This window comes from Schistocerca cancellata, chromosome 3 (assembly GCF_023864275.1).
Source record: "Schistocerca cancellata isolate TAMUIC-IGC-003103 chromosome 3, iqSchCanc2.1, whole genome shotgun sequence".
NCBI classification, from domain to species: domain Eukaryota; kingdom Metazoa; phylum Arthropoda; class Insecta; order Orthoptera; family Acrididae; genus Schistocerca; species Schistocerca cancellata.
The window spans coordinates 53,634,684-53,662,231 of NC_064628.1; the positions used below are offsets into that span (position 1 = coordinate 53,634,684).

At 42.2% G+C, this 27,548-nt stretch overlaps 1 protein-coding gene across 1 annotated transcript in view; it reads right to left on the minus strand.

The window, feature by feature from the left end:
- LOC126176953 (myosin-I heavy chain) overlaps positions 1-27,548 on the minus strand; it is a 184,569-nt gene that overhangs the window by 14,517 nt on the left and 142,504 nt on the right. The window contains exons 12-15 of the mRNA XM_049924160.1: positions 25,690-25,901; positions 25,370-25,580; positions 20,809-21,151; positions 2,199-2,298 (exon numbers count right to left, since the gene is read on the minus strand). Of these exons, the coding sequence (XP_049780117.1) occupies positions 2,199-2,298; positions 20,809-21,151; positions 25,370-25,580; positions 25,690-25,901 (866 nt within the window). The remainder of the gene's footprint in view (positions 1-2,198; positions 2,299-20,808; positions 21,152-25,369; positions 25,581-25,689; positions 25,902-27,548) is intronic.

A 27,548-nucleotide genomic window follows, 5' to 3' on the forward strand; every position in this document is an offset into this window, starting at 1 on the left:
GGAATATTTGTTTTAATAAATATTAATAAATATAAGTTGTAACTTACCAAACGAAAGTGTTGGTATGTTGATAGAGACAATAAAAACAATAAAAAACACACACACAAATTTCAAGCTTTCGCAACCCAACATTGCTTCGTCAGGAAAGAGGGAAAGAGAGGGAAAGACGAAAGGATGTGGGTTTTAAGGGAGTGGGTAAGGAGTCATTCCAATCCCGGGAGTGGAAAGACTTACCTTAGGGGGAAAAAAGGGACAGGTATACACTCACACACACACACACACACACACACACACACACACACATTTCCATCCGCACATACACACACACATACATGAGGAGAAATATGGCAAAGAAAGGTCATGTGAGACAAAGATATTACAGGAAAGGAAAATTTGCTCCAAATCTTAGTTCAGGGAAGGCACAATAGACTGACAACTGAGGAGCATGATAATACAGAACATACACAGAAAGGGGAGGTAAGAAGGTTATGGACAAGAATACACTCACTCACACACACACACACACATATCCATCCGCACATACACACACACGGATATGTGTGTGTGTGCGAGTGTATACCTGTCCCTTTTTTCCCCCTAAGGTAAGTCTTTCCACTCCCGGGATTGGAATGACTCCTTACCCACTCCCTTAAAACCCACATCCTTTCGTCTTTCCGAAAGCTTGAAATTTGTGTGTGTGTTTTTTATTGTTTTTATTGTCTCTATCAACATACCAATGCTTTCGTTTGGTAAGTTACAGCTTCTTTGTTTTTAGATATATTTTTCCCACGTGAAATGTTTCCCTCTATTATATCAATAAATATAAAAGAGAAACAGCTACTTACTAGACGTCAAAACAATAAAAAAATGTAGAAACATAAATTTTAAGACACTATTTATCTAATAAATGAGGAGAAATATGGCAAAGAAAGGTCATGTGAGACAAAGATATTACAGGAAAGGAAAATTTGCTCCAAATCTTGGTTCAGGGAAGGCACAATAGACTGACAACTGAGGAGCATGATAATACAGAACATACACAGAAAGGGGAGGTAAGAAGGTTATGGACAAGAATACAAAATTCAAAGGTAATAATACTACTCTTAATTTAAGAGCAGCTGAAAGTAAATGTCACAGAGCCACTCCTCAACTGCAAAACTTGAAAGACCCCTCATCCCCCCTGTCTGATATTGTTTATGCATTTCTGGAAATTTCTTTTCCATTTGTATCTGAGTTTAGTTCATGTGTTTGTACCATAATTTACCATCAGCTCCCTAATGACATGGTACGCAGTTTCAGCCTAAACTTTTAAGAATGACTGCTTCTAAATTCCTTGCTTAATTTTGTGTCTTTCTGATTCTGGATTTGGAGCAATTTATCCATTTCTTCTGCTTCAGTAGATCTTAGTTTTTATTTCCTTTCCAGCCTTTCCTCTGATGAAGGAACATTAAATAAATAATGATCAGTATTATAAATTCATTCATATTTTTTAAGTACAAGTGCTCATGACTGTTTTTTTTTCAGCTGATGTACAGACTTTCCCACTATGCCACAAAAATTGTTTGTACTTTTTAAAAAGTTCATTTTGAATGCAGTTTTATTAGTTTTCAGTGCAGCAGAATAAATATACCCACAGCTGAGCAAAACACTGCAAAGATTCACAAACAATGTGAGTGTTACCATGAACATTAGAGTGTGTTACCACATTTGTGATGCATGTGTGTGATGAAGACATTGCTGTTTAACAATCCTGTCCATATTTGGTAAAAATAAAGTGCAACAAGATAGGCACATTACATTATGTCTATTACAAATACACGTTTATATGTGGCTGGTCTGTGACTAAAGTAGCCTATTTAGCAGTTTTGCAAAATCCAAGTTACATTAATTTTCTACGCTAACAATCAATCATTTAGTCTCAAGTGGTGCTGTGATATTTCTTTCTGGAAGAGCCTTTAATCTGAAAATAACTGTTAGGAATTGATGTCATTTGAGTTTTAGTGCAGTCTTAAGTGCTTTTCTCCTCTATTGCCATTTTTAGCTTGTAATTCATTTTAATTCTAGACCAGCTATTTCTTATTCTAAACCATCACATTCTTATAATGATGAAAAATGTTTATTTTGTGGCACTCATACAATCATCATTAAATTATATAATCTACCTGCATGAGCAAATTGTGATGAATGAAAATACATACCAGGGAAGGTCATCTTCATAACTCGTGTCTGTGGATAACCTAGTTTAGTGTTCCCTGCCACAGTGTATGGTCGACTAGGTGGAACAGGGGGAGGCCTCTCCTGTACAAACAAATACAGAAATGTTAAAAAATGACAATCTCTGTAAAAAGCATCTTATCTTAGTTTGCAAATCACTCGTCATATACACATGTTTGTAACAGGTATCTATATTTTAACAAAGAGTTTTCAAATATTACTTGTTAGCAACTTCACCTTGACAAAACACTTTTGCTGTGCACCTAGTATGTATGAGGGCTATTCAGAAAATAGGGAGCGCTTTGGCATTTAAAAAAAAAAAAAAAAAAACTAAGTACAAGAAATACATTTTATTCTATAATCTGAAAGAGAGACTGACATACTACTTTTCCACATAGTCACCAAACACATTGAGGCACTTATCATAGCGGCGGACAAGCTTTGAAAGACCTTTTATCATAAAATTCTGCCGCCTGAGACTTCAGCCAGTGAGTCATGCCCACCTGGAGTTCCGCGTTGTCACCAAAACACTGCGTTGCAAGCCAGTTCTTCATCTTGGGAAACAAGTGGAAGTCGCTTGGTGCAAGATCGGGGCTGTAGGACGGATGAGGGTAAATTTCCCATCTGAATGAATTAAGGAGTTCTTTAGTGAGGTTTGTCGTGTGAGGTCACGCATTGTCGTGCAAAAACAAAATTTTGGATGTCATCTTTTCTTGGCATTTGTTTTGAACTGCTCTTCTAAGGCTGTGCAAAGTTTGACAGTACCGGGCAGAATTTACAGTTGCTCCATGTTGAAGAAAATCAATAAGAAGCACACCTTGCCTATCCCAAAACGACTGCTGCCATCAGTTTCCTTGCTGACAAGGTTTGAAAACATTTTCTTGGTTTTTGGTGGGACCTTGTGTGCCTCCACTCCATGGAATGTAATTTTGTCTCACAATTGACGTGGTTCCCCCAAGTCTCATCACCAGTTATGATTCAGTCCAGTAATGAATCACCAGGTTTGAGGTAGGCCTCCAGAAATGTCAACATTGCCCCCATTCGCTGTTCTTTATGGTGCTCTGTAAGCATTTTGGGCACCCATTGTGCACAAAATTTGTGGTAGCCTAGCTTTTGAGTGACAATTTTAAACAACAAAGACCATGAAACTTGTGGAAAAGAAAGCGAAAGTTCCATTATTGTGAAGTGACGGTTTTCATGAATTGTTTCATCAACTTTAGCGAGAAGATTGTCAGTCACAATGCTCGGGCATCCACTCTTCTCTTCCTCATGAACATCGGTTCGGCCATTTTTAAACCAAATGCACAATTTCAGGATGGAACATTCACTCATTATGTTGTTTTCAGCACAGTTCACGATAAATTTCTATAGGTTTTAGGTTTTTTCCCTATAAACACCATATCACAGAACGCACCTCACAACTGGTGGGATTTTCAATTGCAGCGCACATATCAAATTCGAATATCGAACAAACCAGACACACAGAGATGTTCCTGCTGTCGCAGATGGATGCCGACTGAGCTGCCAAGCACGCACATACCAAAATATATGCGATCAGCACGCACCTAGCGGCGTCAGGTGGAAACGTTCCCTACTTTCTGAATAGCCCTCGTAACTTTGAAATTAAGGAAGTAATTAAAGTGACTAGAACATTATAATCGATGACCAGTATTAAGCTGAAACTGCAAATCATTGTTATACAGCATTGCATGAGTTATTATACAACATTTGTGTTTTAAATAGTTGGAAGCAGTGTATTTGTTATAGAACATACATGCACAATCCCCCCTCCCCACCTGCCATGCTTTCTTTCCCTCTTCTCAAATTGTATTAGTCCTTAATGTAGATTTTCTTTGGTTTGGTTAAATCATTTTCATATCATTACTGATTTATTTCCAAATCCATACATACAGAGTTGGCATACATGCATTTGTCATTCCTCAAGACAAAAGTTTCTAACTGCTATAATAAAATATAACTGTATAGATAAAAAATCTATTCACTAAGTGTCAGCAGGAGAACACACATACAAAAAAAGATTTTATGTATGCAGGCTTTTGGAGCCAGAGACTCCTTCTTCTGGCAGAAGGGGAAGGAAGAGGGGTTTACGAAAAGGATTAGAGTTTGAAAAGTCACCCAGAAACCCGGGTCCAGGGAGACTTACTGGATGGGATCAGAAGGAAAGACTGATTGTTGGTGGCTGCATTGGATGAGATTTGAAAATCTGAGAGCTTTAATTTGGAAGACAAGTAATATGCAAGATATAGATTACTGCTGAAACGTTGTGTGTAAGTTAATAAGAGTGAAAAAGCTAAGAGCATTGTATGTAACAGAGATGGGAGAGGGACGGCGAAAAATAGACAGGTCAGAAAGTGAATGATGTAGGAAACTACACTCCTGGAAATTGAAATAAGAACACCGTGAATTCATTGTCCCAGGAAGGGGAAACTTTATTGACACATTCCTGGGGTCAGATACATCACATGATCACACTGACAGAACCACAGGCACATAGACACAGGCAACAGAGCATGCACAATGTCGGCACTAGTACAGTGTATATCCACCTTTCGCAGCAATGCAGGCTGCTATTCTCCCATGGAGACGATCGTAGAGATGCTGGATGTAGTCCTGTGGAACGGCTTGCCATGCCATTTCCACCTGGCGCCTCAGTTGGACCAGCGTTCGTGCTGGACGTGCAGACCGCGTGAGACGACGCTTCATCCAGTCCCAAACATGCTCAATGGGGGACAGATCCGGAGATCTTGCTGGCCAGGGTAGTTGACTTACACCTTCTAGAGCACGTTGGGTGGCACGGGATACATGCGGACGTGCATTGTCCTGTTGGAACAGCAAGTTCCCTTGCCGGTCTAGGAATGGTAGAACGATGGGTTCGATGACGGTTTGGATGTACCGTGCACTATTCAGTGTCCCCTCGACGATCACCAGTGGTGTACGGCCAGTGTAGGAGATCGCTCCCCACACCATGATGCCGGGTGTTGGCCCTGTGTGCCTCGGTCGTATGCAGTCCTGATTGTGGCGCTCACCTGCACAGCGCCAAACACGCATACGACCATCATAGGCACCAAGGCAGAAGCGACTCTCATCGCTGAAGACGACACGTCTCCATTCGTCCCTCCATTCACGCCTGTCGCGACACCACTGGAGGCGGGCTGCACGATGTTGGGGCGTGAGCGGAAGACGGCCTAACAGTGTGCGGGACCGTAGCCCAGCTTCATGGAGACGGTTGCGAATGGTCCTCGCCGATGCCCCAGAAGCAACAGTGTCCCTAATTTGCTGGGAAGTGGCGGTGCGGTCCCCTACGGCACTGCGTAGGATCCTACGGTCTTGGCGTGCATCCGTGCGTCGCTGCGGTCCGGTCCCAGGTCGACGGGCACGTGCACCTTCCGCCGACCACTGGCGACAACATCGATGTACTGTGGAGACCTCACGCCCCACGTGTTGAGCAATTCGTCGGTACGTCCACCCGGCCTCCCGCATGCCCACTATACGCCCTCGCTCAAAGTCCGTCAACTGCACATACGGTTCACGTCCACGCTGTCGCGGCATGCTACCAGTGTTAAAGACTGCGATGGAGCTCCATATGCCACGGCAAACTGGCTGACACTGACGGCGGCGGTGCACAAATGCTGCGCAGCTAGCGCCATTCGACGTCCAACACCGCGGTTCCTGGTGTGTCCGCTGTGCCGTGCGTGTGATCATTGCTTGTACAGCCCTCTCGCAGTGTCCGGAGCAAGTATGGTGGGTCTGACACACCGGTGTCAATGTGTTCTTTTTTCCATTTCCAGGAGTGTAAAACAGAGTGCAGAAAGGAGTGGTTACTGTGAAGAAATGCTCAGGTGGAAGAAATTAACTTTAATTAAGGTCTGGTGGGTGGCAAGAAGCAAGGATGTGTTGTAGTGCTAGTTCTTACCTGCAGAGTTCTAAGAAACTGATGTCTGGGGAAGAACCCAGATGATGCATGTGGTGAAACAGGTGCCGAGATCAAGACTGTCATGTTGTAGAGCATGTTTGTAAGAGGATATTGTGTGCTGCCTATGCCCATTCATCCTAACTGATGACTTGGTGGTATTCACGCCGATGTAGAAGGCCGAACACGACACAACATTTGGTATGTGATGTGTCATTTCACTGGTGGCTCTCCCTTTGATGGTATACATTTTGCCAGTTCAGGGCTGGTATAGGTGGTGGTAGGAGGGTACATAGGGCAAGTCTTGCAGGGTGGATGGTCACAGGGGTAGGAACCACAGGGTAGGGAGATGGGAGCAGAAGGAGCATAAGGATATTTGCAGAGACTGAGAGGGCAACAAAAAGCCATTCTAGGTGTGGTTGGCAAATTCTCAGACAGAATGGACATCATTCCAGGGCATGATTTTAGGAAGACATGGCCTTGTCGATGTAGCTGATTAATACACTCAAGACCGGGATAATACTGAGTGACAAGTGATGTACTCCAGAGCTATTTTTTGGAAGGATCAGCAGTACCAGGACTGGAATGTGATGGCTTGGGAAACCTGCTTTTGAATTAGACTGGTGGGGTAATTATGTCCAGTGAAGGCTAATTTGAGAATAGTGGTGTATTGCTAAGAGTCGGCATCCGAACAAATATATTTGCTTCGAATGCCAAGGCTGTGTGGGATGGGAGATTTCACATGGTAAGGATGGCAGTTGTCAAAATGTAAGTACTGTTGTTCGTTAGTAGGTTTAATGTGGACAGAAGTGTATAGCTGGCCTTCGGTGAGGATGGGATCAATATCAAGGAAAGTAGCATGGGGTTTGGAATAGGACCATGTGAAATTTAATTGGGAGAAGATATTTAAAGATTACATGAATTTTAACAGATCAGCCTCACCATTAGTCTATATGGAAAAGATGTCATCAATGTATCTAAACCAAACCATGGGCTGAAGGCTTATGCATCCCAGGAAAGCCCCCCCCCCTCCCCCAAGCAACCTACGTAAAGGTTGACATAGGAAGGAGCCATCCTGGTTCCCATGGCCATACCCCTGATCTGTTTGCGTGTCTGCCTCTCAAAGTTTAAGTACTTGTTAGTAAGTATAAAACTGACTAAGATGAGCAGGAAGGATGTCATAGGTTTGGAATAAGGTGGGCACTGACTTAGAAAATGTTCAGCAGCAGACAGACTGCATATGTGGTGGATGTTGCTATAGAGAGAGGTGGCATTAGTGATGGCAAGCAAGGTGTATGGTGGGAGTGGGATGGGCGGCATGGGTTTCAGACATCTAGGAAGTGGTTGGTGTCTTTAATATAGGAGGGAAGTCTTAGTGGTTGCAGGTGTCGATCAACTGAGGCAGATGTATGCACAGTGGGTGCTTTGCAGCTAGCAGCCACAGAACGGTCAGGATGACTGGGTGTGTGGATTTTAGGAAGAAGGTAAAAGGTGGGGGGGGGGGGGGGGTGCATGGTTTGGGTGGGGTTAGAAGTTCTATGGATTGAGGTGTTAGTCCTCTTGAAAGGCCTGAGGTTTTAAAGAGGGACAGCAGGTCAGTTTGAAAATAGGGATGGGATCTTGATGGCATATGCTGCATGTAGAGGTGTCAGACAGCTGGTATAGATCTTCACTAACGTACTCCTGATGATCAAGTACTACAGTGGTAGATCCTTTGTCTGCTGGGAAGCTAATGATGGAGTCATCAGCTTTTAGGGAATGTAGAGCATGGAGTTCTGCATAGGACAAGTTAGGGTCTTGTTGAAGGTACTTGAGGAAGGGTTTTGATGCAATGCTGGAAGTGAAGAATTCTTGGAAGGCTGATAAGGGATGATTTTGAGGTAGTGGTGGTGGATAAAATTGAGATCGTGGCCAGAGCTGTTCAAGACAGGGGTCAATGTCAGGTTTGCTGTTGGAAAAGTTTTGGGGTTGGGTTGCAAAGTGATATTTCCAGTTGATATTATGTGTGAAGGAAAGTAGGTCCTCCAACTAAAGCAGCATGTTTAAATGCCGATTTAGGGCTGAAAGTGAGACCCTCCGATAATACCGATAATTCATGGGGGGAGAGTGCTTTAGACAAGAGGTTGAGAACACTCTACTGTTATGATTGGTTCTTGTGATTAACAGTTATTATTGGTCTGAGAGGCAGTTGTTAAGGATGGGGTATGTTCAGGAGATTAGCCAAGCTCAGTTTGCAGGAGAGGAGTGCTGGTTGATGGTGTAGCTGTTTAGGGAGCTGCAGAGGGGCAGGGAGGGAAATGCCACTGTTGAGGCAATTTAGGAGAAGGTGGAATAGCTGAGGCGAAATCTGGCATGTTATTGCAGTTTGTGTTATAACGGTAACCGGAACGGTCACGGGGTTGAAGTGACGGAAAGGGCAGCGGGACCCACGGAGCGGCCTGCGAACGACAACATAACGTGAGAGGGCGGACACGACCAACGAAGGACAGAACGAACAACAACAAGATCCAAAACAGCGGAGTCACAAGGAAACCTAACAACCACGTCCACTTGTACACAGAACAAGAAAGTACTTAAGCTGTCTAAGGCGAGGTGATGTGTCGAGAGACTTACGTAAGATTAGGGTGGCTGGCTGAGCGAGAGGCAGGCACTTAAATACTCTATCGGGGGGTGCTTAAATACTCTATCGGGGGTGCCGCTCTTGGCTGCTGGAACCACATGTTCCACTGTGGTGCCCTCAGACTAAATGCGGGCCAGGAGGCGTGCTCCGCCAGAGCTTATGGCGCGATGGTGCAGAGACCTCTAGGGGTCTTTGACGTCCATGACGCCTGGCGGGGATTCAAATTCCGCAGTGCGCGGTACCAGAGTTTGAAGTTGTCTTGGTCGATGATACCATCAAGGAAACATGAGGGGCAGATAACTGCAGGATATTGTCAAAGGGAAGAAGTATAGTTGAGTGCAAATTACAAATGAGGCATATAGGTCGCAGATTAGCTGGGGAAGTGCAAGAGATTGCTGTATTTGCAACCGTTAAAGAGTCTGGTGTAGAGTAAGATTACATCCAGAAACAGGGACTTTCAGTGTTAGGCCTTTGGGGGTAGCTCCAACGGACAAGCAGGTTTCAAGAAACAGAATGTGGGACCTTAGTTTCGATAGTGCAAAAGATTGTTTTTGAAAAGAATGGATGTAATATGTGATAGGATTCATTCATGGCAAGATAGGGTGGTTTGGAATGTTAGAAATGGCGAGAGTAGTAAAAGAACAAACAGAGTGTGGAAAATGATATCAAAATGGAAAAAAAGCAATGAAAAATTTGGAAAAATCAGAAAAATTTGTACGAAAATTGTGAGAAGCAACAAGGACTAACAAGAAGTAATGAGGGGGTGAGAATTTCTCACCAGAAAAGTGGCCTATATGATACAAAAAAATGATTGGGGAAGAGGGGAATAATCCACAGGGAAACTTGTGAAAAAGAGAAAAATTTTTAAAACTGGACAAACAGAAAGTCTTAGGAGAAAATGTAAACTAATTTGCTTGGCAAATAAAGTGATGTAGGTCACAGCAGTAAAAGTCGATCAGAGGGATTTGGCAAAAAACCAATGAACAAAAATGTGAAAGAATTACATATAAACAAAGTAATTGGAGGGTGGGAAAGAAAATAGCTGTCAACTTTGCGAATAAATCAGTGAAAGACGATCAGCAGTGCAGTGAACCACAAACAAATTCTTATAGGCAAACTTGTAAATAACAATGGACCCATCTATGTGCACAGAAATCAATACTAGGAAAGATGTAGGGGCAAAGTGTTGATTTTGTTAAGGTAGAAAACAGATGACAGTTTGAACAAGATTGATGACAACAAAGACTCACAAGAGGGTTACATAAGAAGAAATGGTGGCCATGTGGGCTTATATAACAATGAAAATAAAAGTACAAATGCAGAGTTTTGATCCCAATGTTCCTTTACTAAAGAAGATACAGAAATACTGTCCTAGTTTGATTCCAACACTACTTCAAAGATGAATGAATGATATTGATATTAGTGTCAGTGGAGAAACAGCTAAAATTATTGAAGTTAAATATGGCTCTAAAGACTGATATAATTTCTCTCAGAACCTATATGGAATTTGTACTGAAGTGAGTTCCTAGTTCAACTTATATTCAGTTAATTACAAGATCAAAAGCTATTAGTAGTAGTAGTTGTTTCTGAAATTCAAATAGGTATGAAACTAGTGTAAAAAAAAAAAAAAAAAAAAAAAAAAAAAAAAAAAAAAAAAAAAAACATGGTTCAATCCCACGTCCGGCCATCCTGATTTAGGTTTTCCGTGATTTCCCTAGATCACTTCAGGCAAATGCCGGGATGGTTCCTTTGAAAGGGCACGGCCGAATTCCTTCCCAATCCTTCCCTAATCTGAGCTTGTGCTCCGTCTCTAATGACCTCGTTGTCGACGGGACGTTAAACACTAATCTCCTCCTCCTCCTCCCACCCACAAATTTCAATTCCTGTGTGGCTCACAAGTATGTGGACATTAACCTTGGTGCCACTTACAGATCTTTCATATCTTTTGATTATATTAATAATGTAGGAAAAGACCTTGCTTACCATAAAGAAGACACATTAAATTGCAGACAGGCATGATTGAAAGACACTCCTTTGCCAGACCATGATAAGATTTCAAAGTAGTACAAATATTAGAAACTCACTTTAAATTTTCAAAAACGTAAAACTGTGCCCTTCACTAAATGAAAAAAGTCATATACCATGTCTACAATAGAACTGAGGCACAAGTGGGACGAGTAAACTTGTTCTAATACCTGGGTACAACAATCTGTAAGAATATGAAATAATATGCTCACAAGGGCTCATTGTAGGTAAGCCAGGTGGCACACTTCATTGCATTAGTAGGATACTGGGAAAATGCTGTCAGTCTAAAGCTTTCAAATCACTTGTGCATCACACTGTTTTTTCAAAGAAGGGCAGCACAAATGAGTACAGGCCTGGCTGACTGATTGGCACATGCTTGAAGGCATATGCCAATTAACCCACAAAAATATACTTTCAAAGCTTTGAGACTCTGAAGGACTCAAAAAGTAGTTGAAAGTCTCCTGCAGAAATGTTGAACCATGCTGCCTCCATAGTTGTTCGTAACTGTGGAGTGCAGGATTTTGTGCACATAGTGACCTCTCAATCACGTCCCATAAATGTTCGATGGGATTTATGTCAGGCAATCTGGGTGGCCAAATCATACACTCGAACTGTTCAGAACGTTCTTCAAAACAGTTGCAAACAATTTTTGAGGCCTAGTGAAATGGCACATTGTCATCCACAAAAATTCCATTGTTGTTTGGGAACATGAAGTCTACGGTTGGCTGCAAATGGTCTCCAAATAGCCGAATATACCCATTTCTAGTCAATGATCAGTTCAATTTGGACCAGAGGACCTAGTCCATTCCACGTAGACACAGCCCACAGCATTGTGCAGCCACTAGGTGCCAACTTGGAGAGTGCCTTGGCTTCATGGGGTCTGTGCCACACTTGAGCACTACCCTCAGCTCTTAGCAACTGGAATCAGGACTCATCTGGCCGGCCCACAGTTTTCCAATTGTCTAGGGTCTAACCGATACGGTCATATCCAGGAGAGGTACTGCAGGCGATGTTGTGCTGTTAACAAACCCACTGATGTTGATCACCTGCTACCACAGCCCATTAATACCAGATTTCTATTCACCATATAGCGGAGATGCTGAGCCGCGATAGGCACAATAAAAAGATTCACACAATCATAGCTTTCGGCCATTTAGGCCTTTGTCAGCAGTAGACACATACACACACGCACACACACACACTCACGCAAGCGCAACTTGCACACTCATCTGCAGTCTTACTGCGAGCAGCATCACCAGTGCATGAGGTAAGGGACTGGGAGCAGGGGTTGTGTGAGGATGGACGAGTATATTGTGTAGGTTTCGATTACCTCTCGTCGTGCCCTGAAATGAGAAATGTCCTACCCACTATCCTTCCCACTCCTCCTGCCGTGGTATTCCGCCGTCCACCGAACCTACACAGTATACTCGTCCATCTTTACACAACCCCTGCTCCCAATCCCTTACCTCATGGCTCACACCCCTGTAATACACCTAGATACAAGACCTGTCCCATACATCCCCCTACCACAACCTACTCCAGTCCGGTCACTGACATTACCTATCACATCAAAGGCAGGGCTACCTGTGAAACCAGTCATGTGATCTACAAGCTAAGCTGCAACCACTGTGCTGCATTCTATGTAGGCATGACAAACAACAAGCTGTTTGTCCGCATGAACAGCCACCGACAAACTGTTGCCAAAAAACAAGTGGACCACCCTGTAGCTGAACATGCTGTCAAACATGCCCCTCATCTCAATGACCGCTTCACAGCCTGTGCCATATGGATCCTTCCTACCAACACCAGCTTTTCTGAATTGCGCAGGTGGGAACTTTCCTTGCAATACATCCTACGTTTCCGTAACCCTCCTGGCCTCAACCTTCGTTAGTCACTGTCCTCACCCATCCAGCCCCCTCCCTGTTCCCATTCCTGCACTACACAGCCATTATTTCACCGCCACACCCAGTCCTTTAATTTCTTTTATTTTTATTTCTCTCCTTTCCGCTACTTACCCCCTCCGCACCTTCTCTCCTACCCTCTGTCTAAACTGCAACACTTCACTGTCCGCCACTCCCACCATACTACCCCTCCCCCTCCCCACATCAGCCTCCTCCTTACCCCCACCTAGTCGCCACTACCATCATTCACTGGTGACACTGCTTGCAGTGTAGTTTCAGCTCTTGGAGACTGCAGATGTGTGTGCAAGTTGCACTTGCATGAGTGTGTGTGTGCGTGTGTGAATGTGTGTCTACTGCTGACAAAGGCCTTAATGGCCGAAAGCTAGGATTGTGTGAATCTTTTTATTGTGCCTGTTGCGGCTCAGCATCTCCGCTATATGGTGAGTAGCAACTTTCCTTCTCTCGTATTGTTACATTCCATCCTGGATTTTCCATTGTTTAATATCAGATTTCATTGCACAGTCCTAATGGATACGTGCATCGTACATCCCACATTTATTTCTGTAGTTATTTCATACAGTGTTGTTTGCCTATTAGCTCTGACAACTCTAAGCAAACACTGCTGCTCTTGGGCGTTAAATGAAGGCTATCGGCCACTGTGTTGTCGGTGGTGAGAGGTAGTATTCTCGGCACACTCCTGACAGTGTGGATCTCAGAATATTGAATCCCGTGATGATTACCAAAATGGAATGTTCCACACATCTACCTCCAACTACCATTACACGTTCAAAGTCTGTTAATTCTTGTCTTGTGGCCATAATTATGTAGGAAACCTTTTCACATGAACATTTGAGTACAGCTCCACCAATGTACTACCCTTTTACACCTTGTGTACGCGATACTACCACCATCAGTATATGTGCAATCACTATCCCATGACTTGTCATCTCACTGTACACACATACATGCTGAGTGTACAAGATGATCCTTCTTCTACGAGATGATCCTTCTCAACTTTTCTGCAGCTGCCATTTTTTTATGGCTGAAGGCCACTATTTGCTGTACATTTTAACTGCCCAAGATTAACAGATCCCTATATCCTTTTCTAACACAGCAGGTTACTGAACTGGTGAAATGTGTCTCACTGGCTCAATTTCAGTTTCATCGTAAGACAACACATTAAGCTTGTTGGTTAGGGGGGATGGGAGTAATACCCCACGTTCAAGTGATAGGTGCTGTACCTCCTGTTGAGGAAACCTTATCAATGGGAGAATAGAGGAAACCGTATCAGTGAGAGATGATACTTCAAGTCCTTTTGGAGTGTCTGGTGCAAGACTCTCAGGTATTCATCCAACTCATCTATTCGAAGCAGCTTCCAGACCTATTTCTGGCTGCTTACAAGCAGCATTCACATTGGAGCTGCATTCTGACTGATGAAATGTTGACCACTAAACAGTTAACCGTAAATCATCCTATCTGTTATTGTTCTTATTTAAGGCTCTGTTATGCTAGAAGAACTCTAAGTTCTTTTTCAGGTCTTAAGCAAAAACAACCAGACAGTGATTTGTGAATGAGAGAAGGAAACAAGATAATATTTAGGTATTCCTTATGACAACTTAGTGTATGAACTTTTGGCATGGTTATGCTCAATAATAGGAACCTTTAACAATGAAAAGTTGTTATAATGTAACCTAATGTTGAAGGTTGCAGGATAGAACAGGAGGGAGAGCTGCGTAAAACTAGTCTCTGGACTGAAGACCACAACAACAACACAATGTTGAAGGAGGAAACTAAATTGGGCATCCATCATATGACAGTTATAATATGTGTGAAACACAATATTACACCACAGCTGTTAACTTAATAACATCTAAATTTATGTCTAAATTGTAAAGATTCAGTCACCAGGTTTGAAGCAACAGGTTAATGAGTGGAAAAAAGTGGAAATATTGCACTAATCACGTAAGTACCTATGCTGCAATAAGGGAAACAATTTTTGGAAAATGACGTTGCAGCCAAGATTGCACAATATACGAGGTGTGTTCAAAAAGTAAGGTGACTTTCTATTTTTATGAAAAAAAATTTATTTATTCATCAATATTCATGTTGTCCTCTTCAAAGTAATCCCCCTCAGATACAGTACACTTTTGCCAATGCTTCTTCTAATCCTTGAAGCACTTCTCATAAGCACTTTTGGTACAGCCTTGAGTACTTCCAGCGGTGCAATAATTATTTCCTCAGTCGTTGAAGATCTTTGTCCTGTCATAGATCTCTTCACTTTTGGGAACATGAAAAAGTCACAGGGGGAAAAATCCGGTGAATATGGTGGCTGAAGCGTGACTGTCATGCTATTTTGGCCAATAAATCTCTTACAAGCATCGATGAACGAGCAGGTGCAGTGTCGTGATGCAAAAGTCATGAATTGTGTATCCATAATTCTGGGTGTTTTTTGCGTCTTGCTTCTCACAGAAGGCATGTAACAACAAGGTAATGATCCCTATTAACCATAGGATTTTGAGGCAAAAGTTCATGTTGCCCTACACCACGATAATTGAAGAAAAAAAAAAAATAAAAAAAGAAAAAGTCTCTCCAGGATGCTTCCATTGGGACGATTGGGCTTTGATTTCAACGTCATAACCTAAACCAATGTTTCGTCGCCAGTTATGATCCTTCCGAGCAAATCAGGATCGTCACTGACGTTATTCAAGAACTCATTAGTGATACTCATGGTTCTTCTGATCAAAATTGAGAAGTTTTGGAACAAACTTCGCTGACATATGTCTCATGCCCAAAACATCTGAAAAAATTGCATGACACGAACTGACCGATATGCCAACATCCTCAGCAACTACTCTTACAGTAATTCGACAATTTTCCAAAACAATTTTCTTCACCGCTTTGACATTATCATCTGTTATTGATGTGCTGGGGTATCCAGAGTGAGGTTCATCATTGGTATCTTCTCGGCCATGTTGGAAGAGCTTGTACCACTTGTAAATTATTATTTTTTACTTAGAGCAGACTCACCATATGCCACTGTCAACATTTAAAGTGTTGTAGAGCACTGGATTCCATTTTTCACACAAAGTTTGATGCAAATTCTTTGCTCCATTTCTTATAATAGTCAAAAATCGCTGACCACGCAACATGTCAAACCTTCCTATATCTCAAAAACAAATGAAGCATGCTGTACACTTGAAATGCATGTTCATGAAATATGTACCAACGTAAAAGAGAGAGAGAGAGAAATAGTCAAAAATATTCCTTTCATCCTGTGAATAGGTACTGAAATTAGGGTAAAAGACTGAACAAGGGACTGCTGCCAAAAGTCCAAGGAGCAGGAAAGTGGAATGAATTTTCACTCTGCAGCAGAGTGTGTGTTGACTGAAACTTCCTGGCAGATTAAAACTGTCTGCGGATCAGGATTTGAATCTGGGACCTTTGCCTGCTGTGGCCAAGTGCTCTACCAGATGAGTTATCCAAGCACAACTGATGACATGCTTACACAGCTTTACTTACCCCACTACCTCGTCCCCTACTTTCCAAAATTCAAAGAAGCTCTCATGCGTACCTTGTGGATCTAGAACTCCTCAAGGAAAGGATATTCTGGAGACATGGCTTAGCCACAGCCTAGTGGTTGTCTCCAGAATGAATTTTAACTCTGTCGGGGAGTGCGCACTGATTTGAAACTTCCTGGCAAATTAAAACTGTGTGCCGGACTGAACTCAAAACTGGAACCTTAGCCTTTTGAAGGCAAGTGCTCTACCGACTGAGCTATCCAGTTGTGACTCACAACCAACCATCATGTCTTTACTTCCACTTGTACCTTATCTCCTACCTTCCTAACTTGACAGAAGTTCTTCTGCGTACCTTGCTAGTCCCCCACAGTATGCACGAGAAGTTCCATGAAGTTTGGAAGATAGGAGATCAGGTACTGGTGGAAGTAAGCTGTGAGAGTGGGTCACGAGTTGTGCTGGAATAGCTGAGTCAGTAGAGCACTTGCCTATAAAAGGTGAAGTTCCCAGTTTTGAGTCCTGGTCCAGCACCCAGTTTTACGTTTGAAGCACAAAAGTAGTTTACAAATACACTCCTGGAAATGGAAAAAAGAACACATTGACACTGGTGTGTCAGACCCACCATACTTGCTCCGGACACTGCGAGAGGGCTGTACAAGCAATGATCACACGCACGGCACAGCGGACACACCAGGAACCGCGGTGTTGGACGTCGAATGGCGCTAGCTGCGCAGCATTTGTGCACCGCCGCTGTCAGTGTCAGCCAGTTTGCCGTGGCATACGGAGCTCCATCGCAGTCTTTAACACTGGTAGCATGCCGCGACAGTGTGGACGTGAACCGTATGTGCAGTTGACAGACTTTGAGCGAGGGCGTATAGTGGGCATGCGGGAGGCCGGGTGGACGTACCGCCGAATTGCTCAACACGTGGGGCGTGAGGTCTCCACAGTACATTGATGTTGTCGCCAGTGGTCGGCGGAAGGTGCACGTGCCCGTCGACATGGGACCGGACCGCAGCGACGCACGGATGCACGCCAAGACCGTAGGATCCTACGCAGTGCCGTAGGGGACCGCACCGCCACTTCCCAGCAAATTAGGGACACTGTTGCTCCTGGGGTATCGGTGAGGACCATTCGCAACCGTCTCCATGAAGCTGGGCTACGGTCCCGCACACCGTTAGGCCGTCTTCCTCTCACGCCCCAACATCGTGCAGCCCGCCTCTAGTGGTGTCGCGACAGGCGTGAATGGAGGGACGAATGGAGACGTGTCGTCTTCAGCGATGAGAGTCGCTTCTGCCTTGGTGCCAATGATGGTCGTATGCGTGTTTGGCGCCGTGCAGGTGAGCGCCACAATCAGGACTGCATACGACCGAGGCACACAGGGCCAACACCCGGCATCATGGTGTGGGGAGCGATCTCCTACACTGGCCGTACACCACTGGTGATCGTCGAGGGGACACTGAATAGTGCACGGTACATCCAAACTGTCATCGAACCCATCGTTCTACCATTCCTAGACCGGCAAGGGAACTTGCTGTTCCAACAGGACAATGCACGTCCGCATGTATCCCGTGCCACCCAACGTGCTCTAGAAGGTGTAAGTCAACTACCCTGGCCAGCAAGATCTCCGGATCTGTCCCCCATTCAGCATGTTTGGGACTGGATGAAGCATCGTCTCACGCGGTCTGCACGTCCAGCACGAACGCTGGTCCAACTGAGGCGTCAGGTGGAAATGGCATGGCAAGCCGTTCCACAGGACTACATCCAGCATCTCTACGATCGTCTCCATGGGAGAATAGCAGCCTGCATTGCTGCGAAAGGTGGATATACACTGTACTAGTGCCGACATTGTGCATGCTCTGTTGCCTGTGTCTATGTGCCTGTGGTTCTGTCAGTGTGATCATGTGATGTATCTGACCCCAGGAATGTGTCAATAAAGTTTCCCCTTCCTGGGACAATGATTCACGGTGTTCTTATTTCAATTTCCAGGAGTGTAGTATGAATTTTTTATAGCTTTCATACGCATTCACAAATATGTAACATATGATATACAGGGCTATTACAAATGATTGAAGCGATTTCATAAATTCACTGTAGCTCCATTCATTGACATATGGTCACGACACACTACAGATACGTAGAAAAACTCATAAAGTTTTGTTCGGCTGAAGCCGCACTTCAGGTTTCTGCCGCCAGAGCGCTCGAGAGCACAGTGAGACAAAATGGCGACAGGAGCCGAGAAAGCGTATGTCGTGCTTGAAATGCACTCACATAAGTCAGTCATAACAGTGCAATGACACTTCAGAACAAAGTTCAACAAAGATCCACCAACTGCTAACTCCATTCGGCGATGGTATGCGCAGTTTAAAGCTTCTGGATGTCTCTGTAAGGGGAAATCAACGGGTCGGCCTGCAGTGAGCAAAGAAACGGTTGAACACTTGTGGGCAAGTTTCACGCGTAGCCCGCGGAAGTCGACGAATAAAGCAAGCGGGGAGCTAAACGTAAAAGGCTAAAGCAGAAGCCTTACCGTTTACAATTGCTACAAGCCCTGACACCCGATGACAAAGTCAAACGCTTTGAATTTTCGGCGCGGCTGCAACAGCTCATGGAAGAGGATGCGTTCAGTGCGAAACTTGTTTTCAGTGATGAAGCAACATTTTTTCTTAATGGTGAAGTGAACAGACACAATGTGCGAATCTGGGCGGTAGAGAATCCTCACGCATTCATGCAGCAAATTCGCAATTCACCAAAAGTTAATGTGCTTTATGCAATCTCACGGTTTAAAGTTTATGGCCCCTTTTTCTTCTGTGAAAAAAACGTTACAGGACACGTGTATCTGGACATGCTGGAAAATTGGCTCATGCCACAACTGGAGACCGACAGCGCCGACTTCATCTTTCAACAGGATGGTGCTGCACCGCACTTCCATCATGATGTTCGGCATTTCTTAAACAGGAGATTGGAAAACCAATGGATCGGTCGTGGTGGAGATCATGATCAGCAATTCATGTCATGGCCTCCATGCTCTCCCGACTTAACCCCATGCGATTTCTTTCTGTGGGGTTATGTGAAAGATTCAGTGTTTAAACCTCCTCTACCAAGAAACGTGCCAGAACTGCGAGCTCGCATCAACGATGCTTTCGAACTCATTGATGGGGACATGCTGCGCCGAGTGTGGGAGGAACTTGATTATCGGCTTGATGTCTGCCGAATCACTAAAGGGGCACATATCGAACATTTGTGAATGCCTAAAACAACTTTTTGAGTTTTTGTATGTGTGTGCAAAGCATTGTGAAAATATCTCAAATAATAAAGTTATTGTAGAGCTGTGAAATCGCTTCAATCATTTGTAATAACCCTGTATATAAACCATGATACAAACAGATAAATATTAGGATACAGAATTTAAAGTTGGACCTATATCACACAAAGCAAAAATCAGACATTCACCAATGTACGTAAACAAAAAGATTTTTTACTTAGCTGAATTTGTGATTCCTGCTACACTAATGGGCCTAAGATGAACAGTAATGTCAGTTGATCCACTCAAAATAGAGAAAATCGAGAAGCATAAACAAAGGACATTTTTCAGTTAGTGCACCTTTCTCGTCAAATTCAAAACATGTTGTAAAAGTAAGTATTCTGCTGCATGTTATTTACATAAACACTTTCAATCTTACTACTGCACTCACTTCAATTACATTAGAAGCCACATTATCAAGTAGATGACACCTATTGCAATACTCTATAGAGAATTTTCTTTCCATTCTTTTTCTTCATGCTCCACATTCTTGAAGACCAATTCACTACAGACCTGTGGAGTGTACATTAAACCTAAGCAAATTAATTCTTGTGTAAGACATTTATTCTGTATAACATTTTTTCTAACATGTTTCGCTCTCTTTACTATGGACTAGTATTCAGGAGGAGCCATCCAGTTACAGGTTTTTTTAAACAAATCACTTAAAATCCTTTGGAAGGACATAGCTCATTTCCTTCTCCACCCTTGACCAACCCAAACTTATACTGTGTCACTAATGATATCATCAACAATATATCATTAAGTTTTACTTTTATTTTCTTGCTAAGGATCTATGTAATAAACATGTATATAATTTAATCTCTATGTGGTCGTTCAGAAAAGTCTCTTCATCTCCGAGTAACTACTGTAACCTACATCCTTTTGAATCTGCTTACCGTATTCATCTCTTAGTTTCCCTTTACGATTTTTAACCCCACACTTCCCTCCAACACTAAACTGGTGATCCCATGATATTTCAGAATGTGTCCTGTCAATTGATCCCATCTTTTAGTCAAGTTGAGTCAGTATTGCCTTGCATGTTCCTATGTTTCTCTGCAATCCAAACTGATTTTCTGTTTGAGGTTGTTTTGCCTATCTCATAAATCTTGCACACAATATGAAATAGTTCTGTCATGGCTGGCTCTCTCAAGGCTACCAGTAGTTCTGACAGAGGCAAACATAGAAAATACTGAAAACTGAGAAATAACAAAAACATTTTGACTGTTTAACAGCTGGAACTGAGTGAATAATTAAGGTTATACATCAGGCTACCAGCAGAAGTTGAAAAAAAAAAACGCATTTACCAGGTCAAGCCCAAAGAGTGTGCATGTCTGCTGTATCATTTTCTGATCACATTTTTCATTTGGATCAGGTGGTGGTGTGCCTGCTATTGGCTGTGGTCGTGGACGCACAGCTGACACCACTACTGATGGGTTTGGTACACCACCAGAGCCGACAGCCATTGCCCCCGACACAGGAATGGAGCGAACACCCCCTGATGCGTGCTGCAGCTGCAGCTCGAGGCTTCTACGTAAAGCAGGCCACCTCCGTCGTAGTCGCCATCCTCGCCACGTTGACTGTATTAGCACTGCAGCCCGGTGCCTTGTCTCAGAACGCAGTGATTCAAGCTGTTGCCTTGCACCTTCACTGAAATATCAAGATTTCACAGGGTTGTGTTTTAGGACCACTACAAAGAACAGAATGTCTGTTAATAACAACAAAACACAAGGCACAGTTTCTGCACAGAACTCTTGCAGTAGTGAAAGATTATAGCACAGGAGTTTCAAGTAATTGTTAGAGTTGAGTGTTTATATTCTTAGGACTGAAGATGTACTTTAATTGGATATACCACATTCAGGATCGTGGGCAGGAACTGAATACAAATATCTTCATTATCCATTAAAAGGAAAAAGGCTATACTTTGCTTACTTTCACTACATGGTATCATATTTTGCATTATCTGTGTGCATCTGCAAAGAATATTATTAGGCTAGAAAATTATGGCTGGAACAACTGGTGTCAAATCATGTGCGTTTATACAGGCTGTTGTTCAGGCACTCAGAATTCTAAATTCCTCATGGAATTTGTGGTTACTAATGTAGACTCTTCAAAAGAAATTGCAGCAGTTACATAGGGAATGCTTGCCAGAAAAATAATTTACACTTCGATAACACTTTCTTAACTCATATTGCACAGAAAGGAGTCCACTGTTGTGCAGGTTCTATTTTCAATGAGCTTCCTGCAAGACTGAAAGACATTGTGAGATAAGCCCCAAATTTTCAACTGTAAGTTGAATAGTTCTGTATCACAGATCTTTTTTTGTTTTTAATTTTTATCTGCAATATTTAGTTTTGATATATTTCATTTGAGGGTAAAAATAATTATTGGTGGTGCACCTAACAAGGGGAACTCCTCATCGCACCCCCTGACACCCCCTCCACCTCAGATTTAGTGATAAAATGGCCCAGTGGATAGCCTGTCAAAACTGAACACAGATCAGGCATGAAAACAGGAAGAAAGAGGTGTACTGAACATGAAAATAAAAGCAAAACAGAAACAGTGAACAGTCCAAGCTCAAGATGTACAACATCAAGCGATTTGGAATGGTGGCGTCATTATATGGTGACAGTGTTGGACTGCAAAGCAGGATGTTGAAATCTCCCTATGTCTGATTTTGCAACCCCCACCCCTAGACCCCCCCCCCCCCCCCCAGCACACCCACAAATTATGAACTGTCTGTCCGGTCATTGACGTATCTGTTCACTGTACTCAAATTTGTGTCTGTGTCGTGGTGTAATGTCTGTTTGCAACGGCAAAGTGTAGGTAAGGGATGTATAATGAAAGATGATTCTGCAAAACTAGTCTATTGGAAGGTGAAAGGAAGTGGCTTTCGAATGGGAACTGCAAACGTTTGATGACAAGGTGACAAGTAAATTGAATCCTCCACTGGAAAACCTGTCTGATGTGTCATACAAGATTTTCATGACAGTATGTGTCATGTGACAGGAATCTCTTATCAACACACCATACCTGTATGCCTCATGAGGGAGTGATATATGCCTCATTGCCTGATTTAGATGTTCATGTGAATGTGAATGTGATCACTCCCAAACAAATGATGAAACATAATAGTTTGCCACATAAGCTACAAAAAATGAACACAACAGTTTCACAATCACACAGTTTGAAAATGGGGAGTGAAATGGAGAGAAAAGAAATTGTGGCTCAACTTAATTAAAAGAAGGGAATGGTTGGTTAATAGGACACATCGTGCGACGTCAAGGAATTAATATGCTAATGAAAGGAAGTTGTGTGTGTGTGTGTGTGTGTGTGTGTGTGCTGGGAGGTGGGGGGATGATATATGTGTGTGTGTGTGTGTGTTGGGAGGTGGGGGGGATGACCTTCGGATTGAATGCCACCAATTTCAAAGTCATTTCAAATGTGGCTTGTGAAAGCCTTAATTATGAGATTCTCTCTCGCAGATAATGTTTTCTTATAAACAAGGAGCTAGCAGATTGGAATCTTTGTAGTGTATAAGTCTTATCAACTGTATGTGCAAGCAAGGGGAGGGAGCGGCATGAAACCCAAAGTATAAGAGTTTATGCCCATGTTCTGGACTAATTCCAAGCATATCTCATGAATTAAGAGGAAGTAACACTATTCACACTGATTTTCTATTCAATGGAAATAGTAAGCTGAGCAATTCCCTTGGTTGTCATGAGAGGAGTGTACGCCAGAAGGTAATGACAAATTAGGAACTGGGTACCAGGTCACAAGTATTGTGAAGCCAAGTGCTAGTCTTAGGCAGATGACAGAGAACATGGACAATTTAGGCAAAGATTTTGACAAACAGGACCAAGTTATTGTAATTGTTACAGCATCACGAGTGACCTGGATGAAATAGGAGTAGCAACTACACACCCAAATATGAGTTTTGTGGAGGTTCTGCAGCGTCATGACCTGCACTAGGAGAACACTACTGTGAGCTGTTAGAACACTGAGTTGATTGGGCTGCTGCTGACAGAAATGGAATCTCACTGAGTGCAGAGCCTGTAGCTGCTACACTTGGGGGGAGGGGGGGGGGATGTGCTAGACATGGTCTGCACCTGAATACGAGAGGGAAGGATATGTTGGCTGAGCTTCTTGCAGAATATGTATATGGGGCACAGGGGACATTGCACAAAGAAAGATGCTTGTGGTTACTGGCTACCTTTTTTTAGGTTAGAATCAGAGTTTAGACAACCTGTTCTCAAAGAAGTGAAGATAACAGAAGAGTCCCACAAAATTCATAAGAAAGCACAGAAGCGTATGTTTAGGGTATTTCATCAAAATATTAGAGGACTGAATAATAATGCAGAGGAGTTTCTTGAGTGGAAAATTCAGGGAGCTCTGCATAAATAGTCATCTTGTGCCCATGTGAGCTCCACATAACCATAGGGTTAGATAAGTTACATACAAAAGATTACAATCTAGCATTTTACTCAGGCAGAACTAATAGGGGAAAAGGAGGAACTGTTACATACACACATCAAAAAAGATTTTGCATCACCCCAGTTCCCAGAACTCCTGAAGACAGATGTTAACTGAGCATTGAATAAAACTGTGCTGGTTGGTATTTTCTGTGCCCTATTTAAGGCATTTAACTGTGTGAATCACAGTATTCTTGTAGATAAATTGAAGTTTTATGGGACTGATAGTATGGCCAACCAGTTGATAACATCATATCTAACCAAAAGAATGAAGAAAGCTGTACTTAGTAATTCAACCAGCAGACTTAGTTCTATTTGCAGATGACACTAGTACTGTGACCAATCGAAGCATACATACAGAAAAAGAAGATATGGTAAACTAAGTTATTAAAAGCATTATTGACTGGTTTTCTGTGAATGGTTTCACTCTAAATTTTAAAAAGACACAACTTACTCTTTTCTGCACATCTAAGGGTGCTACATCAGTAATAAGTGCAACACATGGCAAGGAAATAATAAATAGGATGGAAACTTCAAAATTCTTAGGAGACATTGTTTTTGAGAATTTAAATTGGAAAAGGCAAATTTTGGAACTACTAAACAACTTAGTTCAGCCTCATTTGGACTTAGTATCATAGCAAATATTGGGAGGGGGGGGGGGGAGATCAGTAAGGTGACATATTTTGGATATTTTCATTCAATAATGTATGGAATGAAGTTCTGGGATAACTCATTTTTAAGAAAGAATGTCTTCATTGCGCAAAAACATGGTTTAAGAATAATATGTGGTGCTCACCAATGATCATTTGTAGATATCTGTTTAAGGAGTTGGGCATTCTGACTACTGCTTCAAAGTAAATTTCTTTCCTCATGAAGTTTGTTGTAAATAATCCACTACAGTTAAAAATGAACAATTATGTACATAATCACTATGTGAGAAGGAAAAATAACATTCGTTGTGCCCACATTGAGGTTGACTTCAGCACAAAAAGGACTGAACAATACTGCAACAAAAAGTTTTGACAACTTACCCAGTAACATCTGACAGATAACAAAGTAAAATTTGAAAACAAACTGAGAAGATTCATTCTTGACAACTCCTTCTATCCCATAGAACAATTTCTATTACTGTAATGGGTAAAAGTTAGTGGGTGGGGTTTACTAACTCACAACATCTGTAATCTTTTTTTCCAAAAAGAAGAAAAGATAAACACTTAGAATTGTTCAGAATGTAATCATATGTACAATTTAATTTGCGATGTGTATGTAAAATGACTTATTTTACATCATTACGATCTATCACGCAAAATGATCCATGGATCATGAAATTAACTAACTTGACTATCTCTGTTTCAGTATCTACCACATAAGAGTCTGTTGTGTGAAACCTATTTACCTTAAAAATATATGCCTTTTCCCAAGTGCCCAGCTTGTGCTGACAGCACATGGCTGAGTCTTTGGCTGTTCTTCCAGTGCCTGTTGGAAACTCTGTAGAATAAGCTGGCAGTCCTCTGTAGCTTTATCATCCACCCGCCTTAATTTTCGGAAAGGTGCTAGCAGTCGATATCGTGCATTAAATGCTTTGAATCGCATGCGATGTGGATAACCTAAAATGAGAAAAGTAACTAATAAACATGATGCACTTTAATTTATTATTAAATTTATTTTAATAATGATTAAGCTTAAAGTAGTAGTGAGTTGTGGAGCTCCCGGTACCTCCTGCCATTAGGTTGACAGTTTCCAACACCTGGAGAGATCTGATTTGCCTCATTACAGTTCCTCTGTCAAAACGACCTGGTGTTTCACTGGAATTGCTTCGGAGACATCGTACAAAGTGTGGGCGAGCGTGCACCAGAGTTCGCAACAGATTATCTAGTCTCGTGTGGAAGTCTTGGGTTAGTGTTGAAACTGGTTCATCACCGTTGAGCCTGAAAGTATAATGTGTTTATTTATGTATAGAGAAAATGTTAGATTTGGATCTTGCCACATAATTTTAGTTGTTGTTTAGTTATTCATTTTTCAAGTTTCCTGGGAAATACCAATTAGAAACTCAAAGTGCATAAATTGTGAAAACTTGCTGAATAACATTGCAACATGTCACGGCAGTGGTCAGTTAACTAACACACACACACACACACACACACACACACACACACACACACACACACACACACACTTATTGTACATATTACTTTCTTCTTGACTAGATATATAACAATACTGACATTACATATAAATATAAAACATATGCTGCTCCATATGAAAATGGAGTAATGTATTTTTCTATCGAACAGCTGGAGATGGAACGAGACTCATTTCCTGTTATGTTATGAAAATTTTTACTGAGTGGAAACAGTAAAGAAAAAAAAGGAGAAAAATTTGCCCTTGGTTCTATATGAGGAAGGAGAGAAACTAAGACCACCAAAGAAAAAAGAAATTGGATGAAACAGTTACTGTTATTTCAGACTTCCTTTCCACAGCACTGATAAAAATGATTTGTAGGCAACTGATTGATCAAAAGACAAGAGATGAACTTTAGACAGGGAAAGTACTCTCAAAAATGCAGTACAGAATTTAAACAAATGTAATAATAAGAAAGACTGAGAAACAAAATACATAAGAAAATAACATGAATTGCAAGTGACAGGAACTCAAAATCACGCAATGCATAATGTACATTAGCAAATATTGACAGCAGAACAGAAATTAGATTACACTCATCAAAGTACATGAAAAATGGATGTGCCACTGGATCAGACAACGTAAAATTAATTCAAGATGACGCTAACAAAATATTTAGAGAACTTTCTAGCATCATTTAAATAATTAACAGTAACATTGGTAAAAAATTGAAAAACTAAAATTTATACAATTTATAATTATTAGTAAGTGTTGTAACAGTCTCAATATTTTTGATCCTTCCATGGAGGTTGGGGTAGGGGAGTGAGGGCCCATGCGCCGTACCATCAGTGCTGTTGTTACAGTGTCGGCACTGATATTGCTGTGTTTCCCAGGCAACCAGTGAACTTTCCCAAATCAGATCAGGAAAGTTTTAGCTATAGCAAGGCTGCTCGCTCTCTCAGTTGCTGGCCTCAGCATACAATGGACTGATCTTGGAGAGACTGAAGTTCCCCGTCATGCCCCACCCTATGTGGGGCTTCTGTGTCCCTTTTTTCAGTAAACCACTTTAGTGTCAGTTACACCTTCACCTTATTACACTTAAATTCACTGCTTATCATGTCACCCTCACTCCTAGCTTGGCCACTCTGTAAACTGGTGTGCAGAAGTATAATCCAGTTTGTAACCAATTAGCCTATTCATGGCTACTAAAAGGCTTCTACAATACTTCATTTCTATGGAATGCGCTGTTTCCTTATGGTACAGGGGCTTGCTGGACAACCCTATTGCGCTATGCTTTCATTGTCCTTTGATATCATTATGTCACATGCACCGACGTGTGTGCTGTGAGAAATAAGCAATTCTTGTTTCTGCATGGGTGGGTGCCATCTGGCTGGGTAATACACTGCTGTCTATTTGGATTGTGTAGATAGGTGCATCAGGTGTGTGCTCTTCAT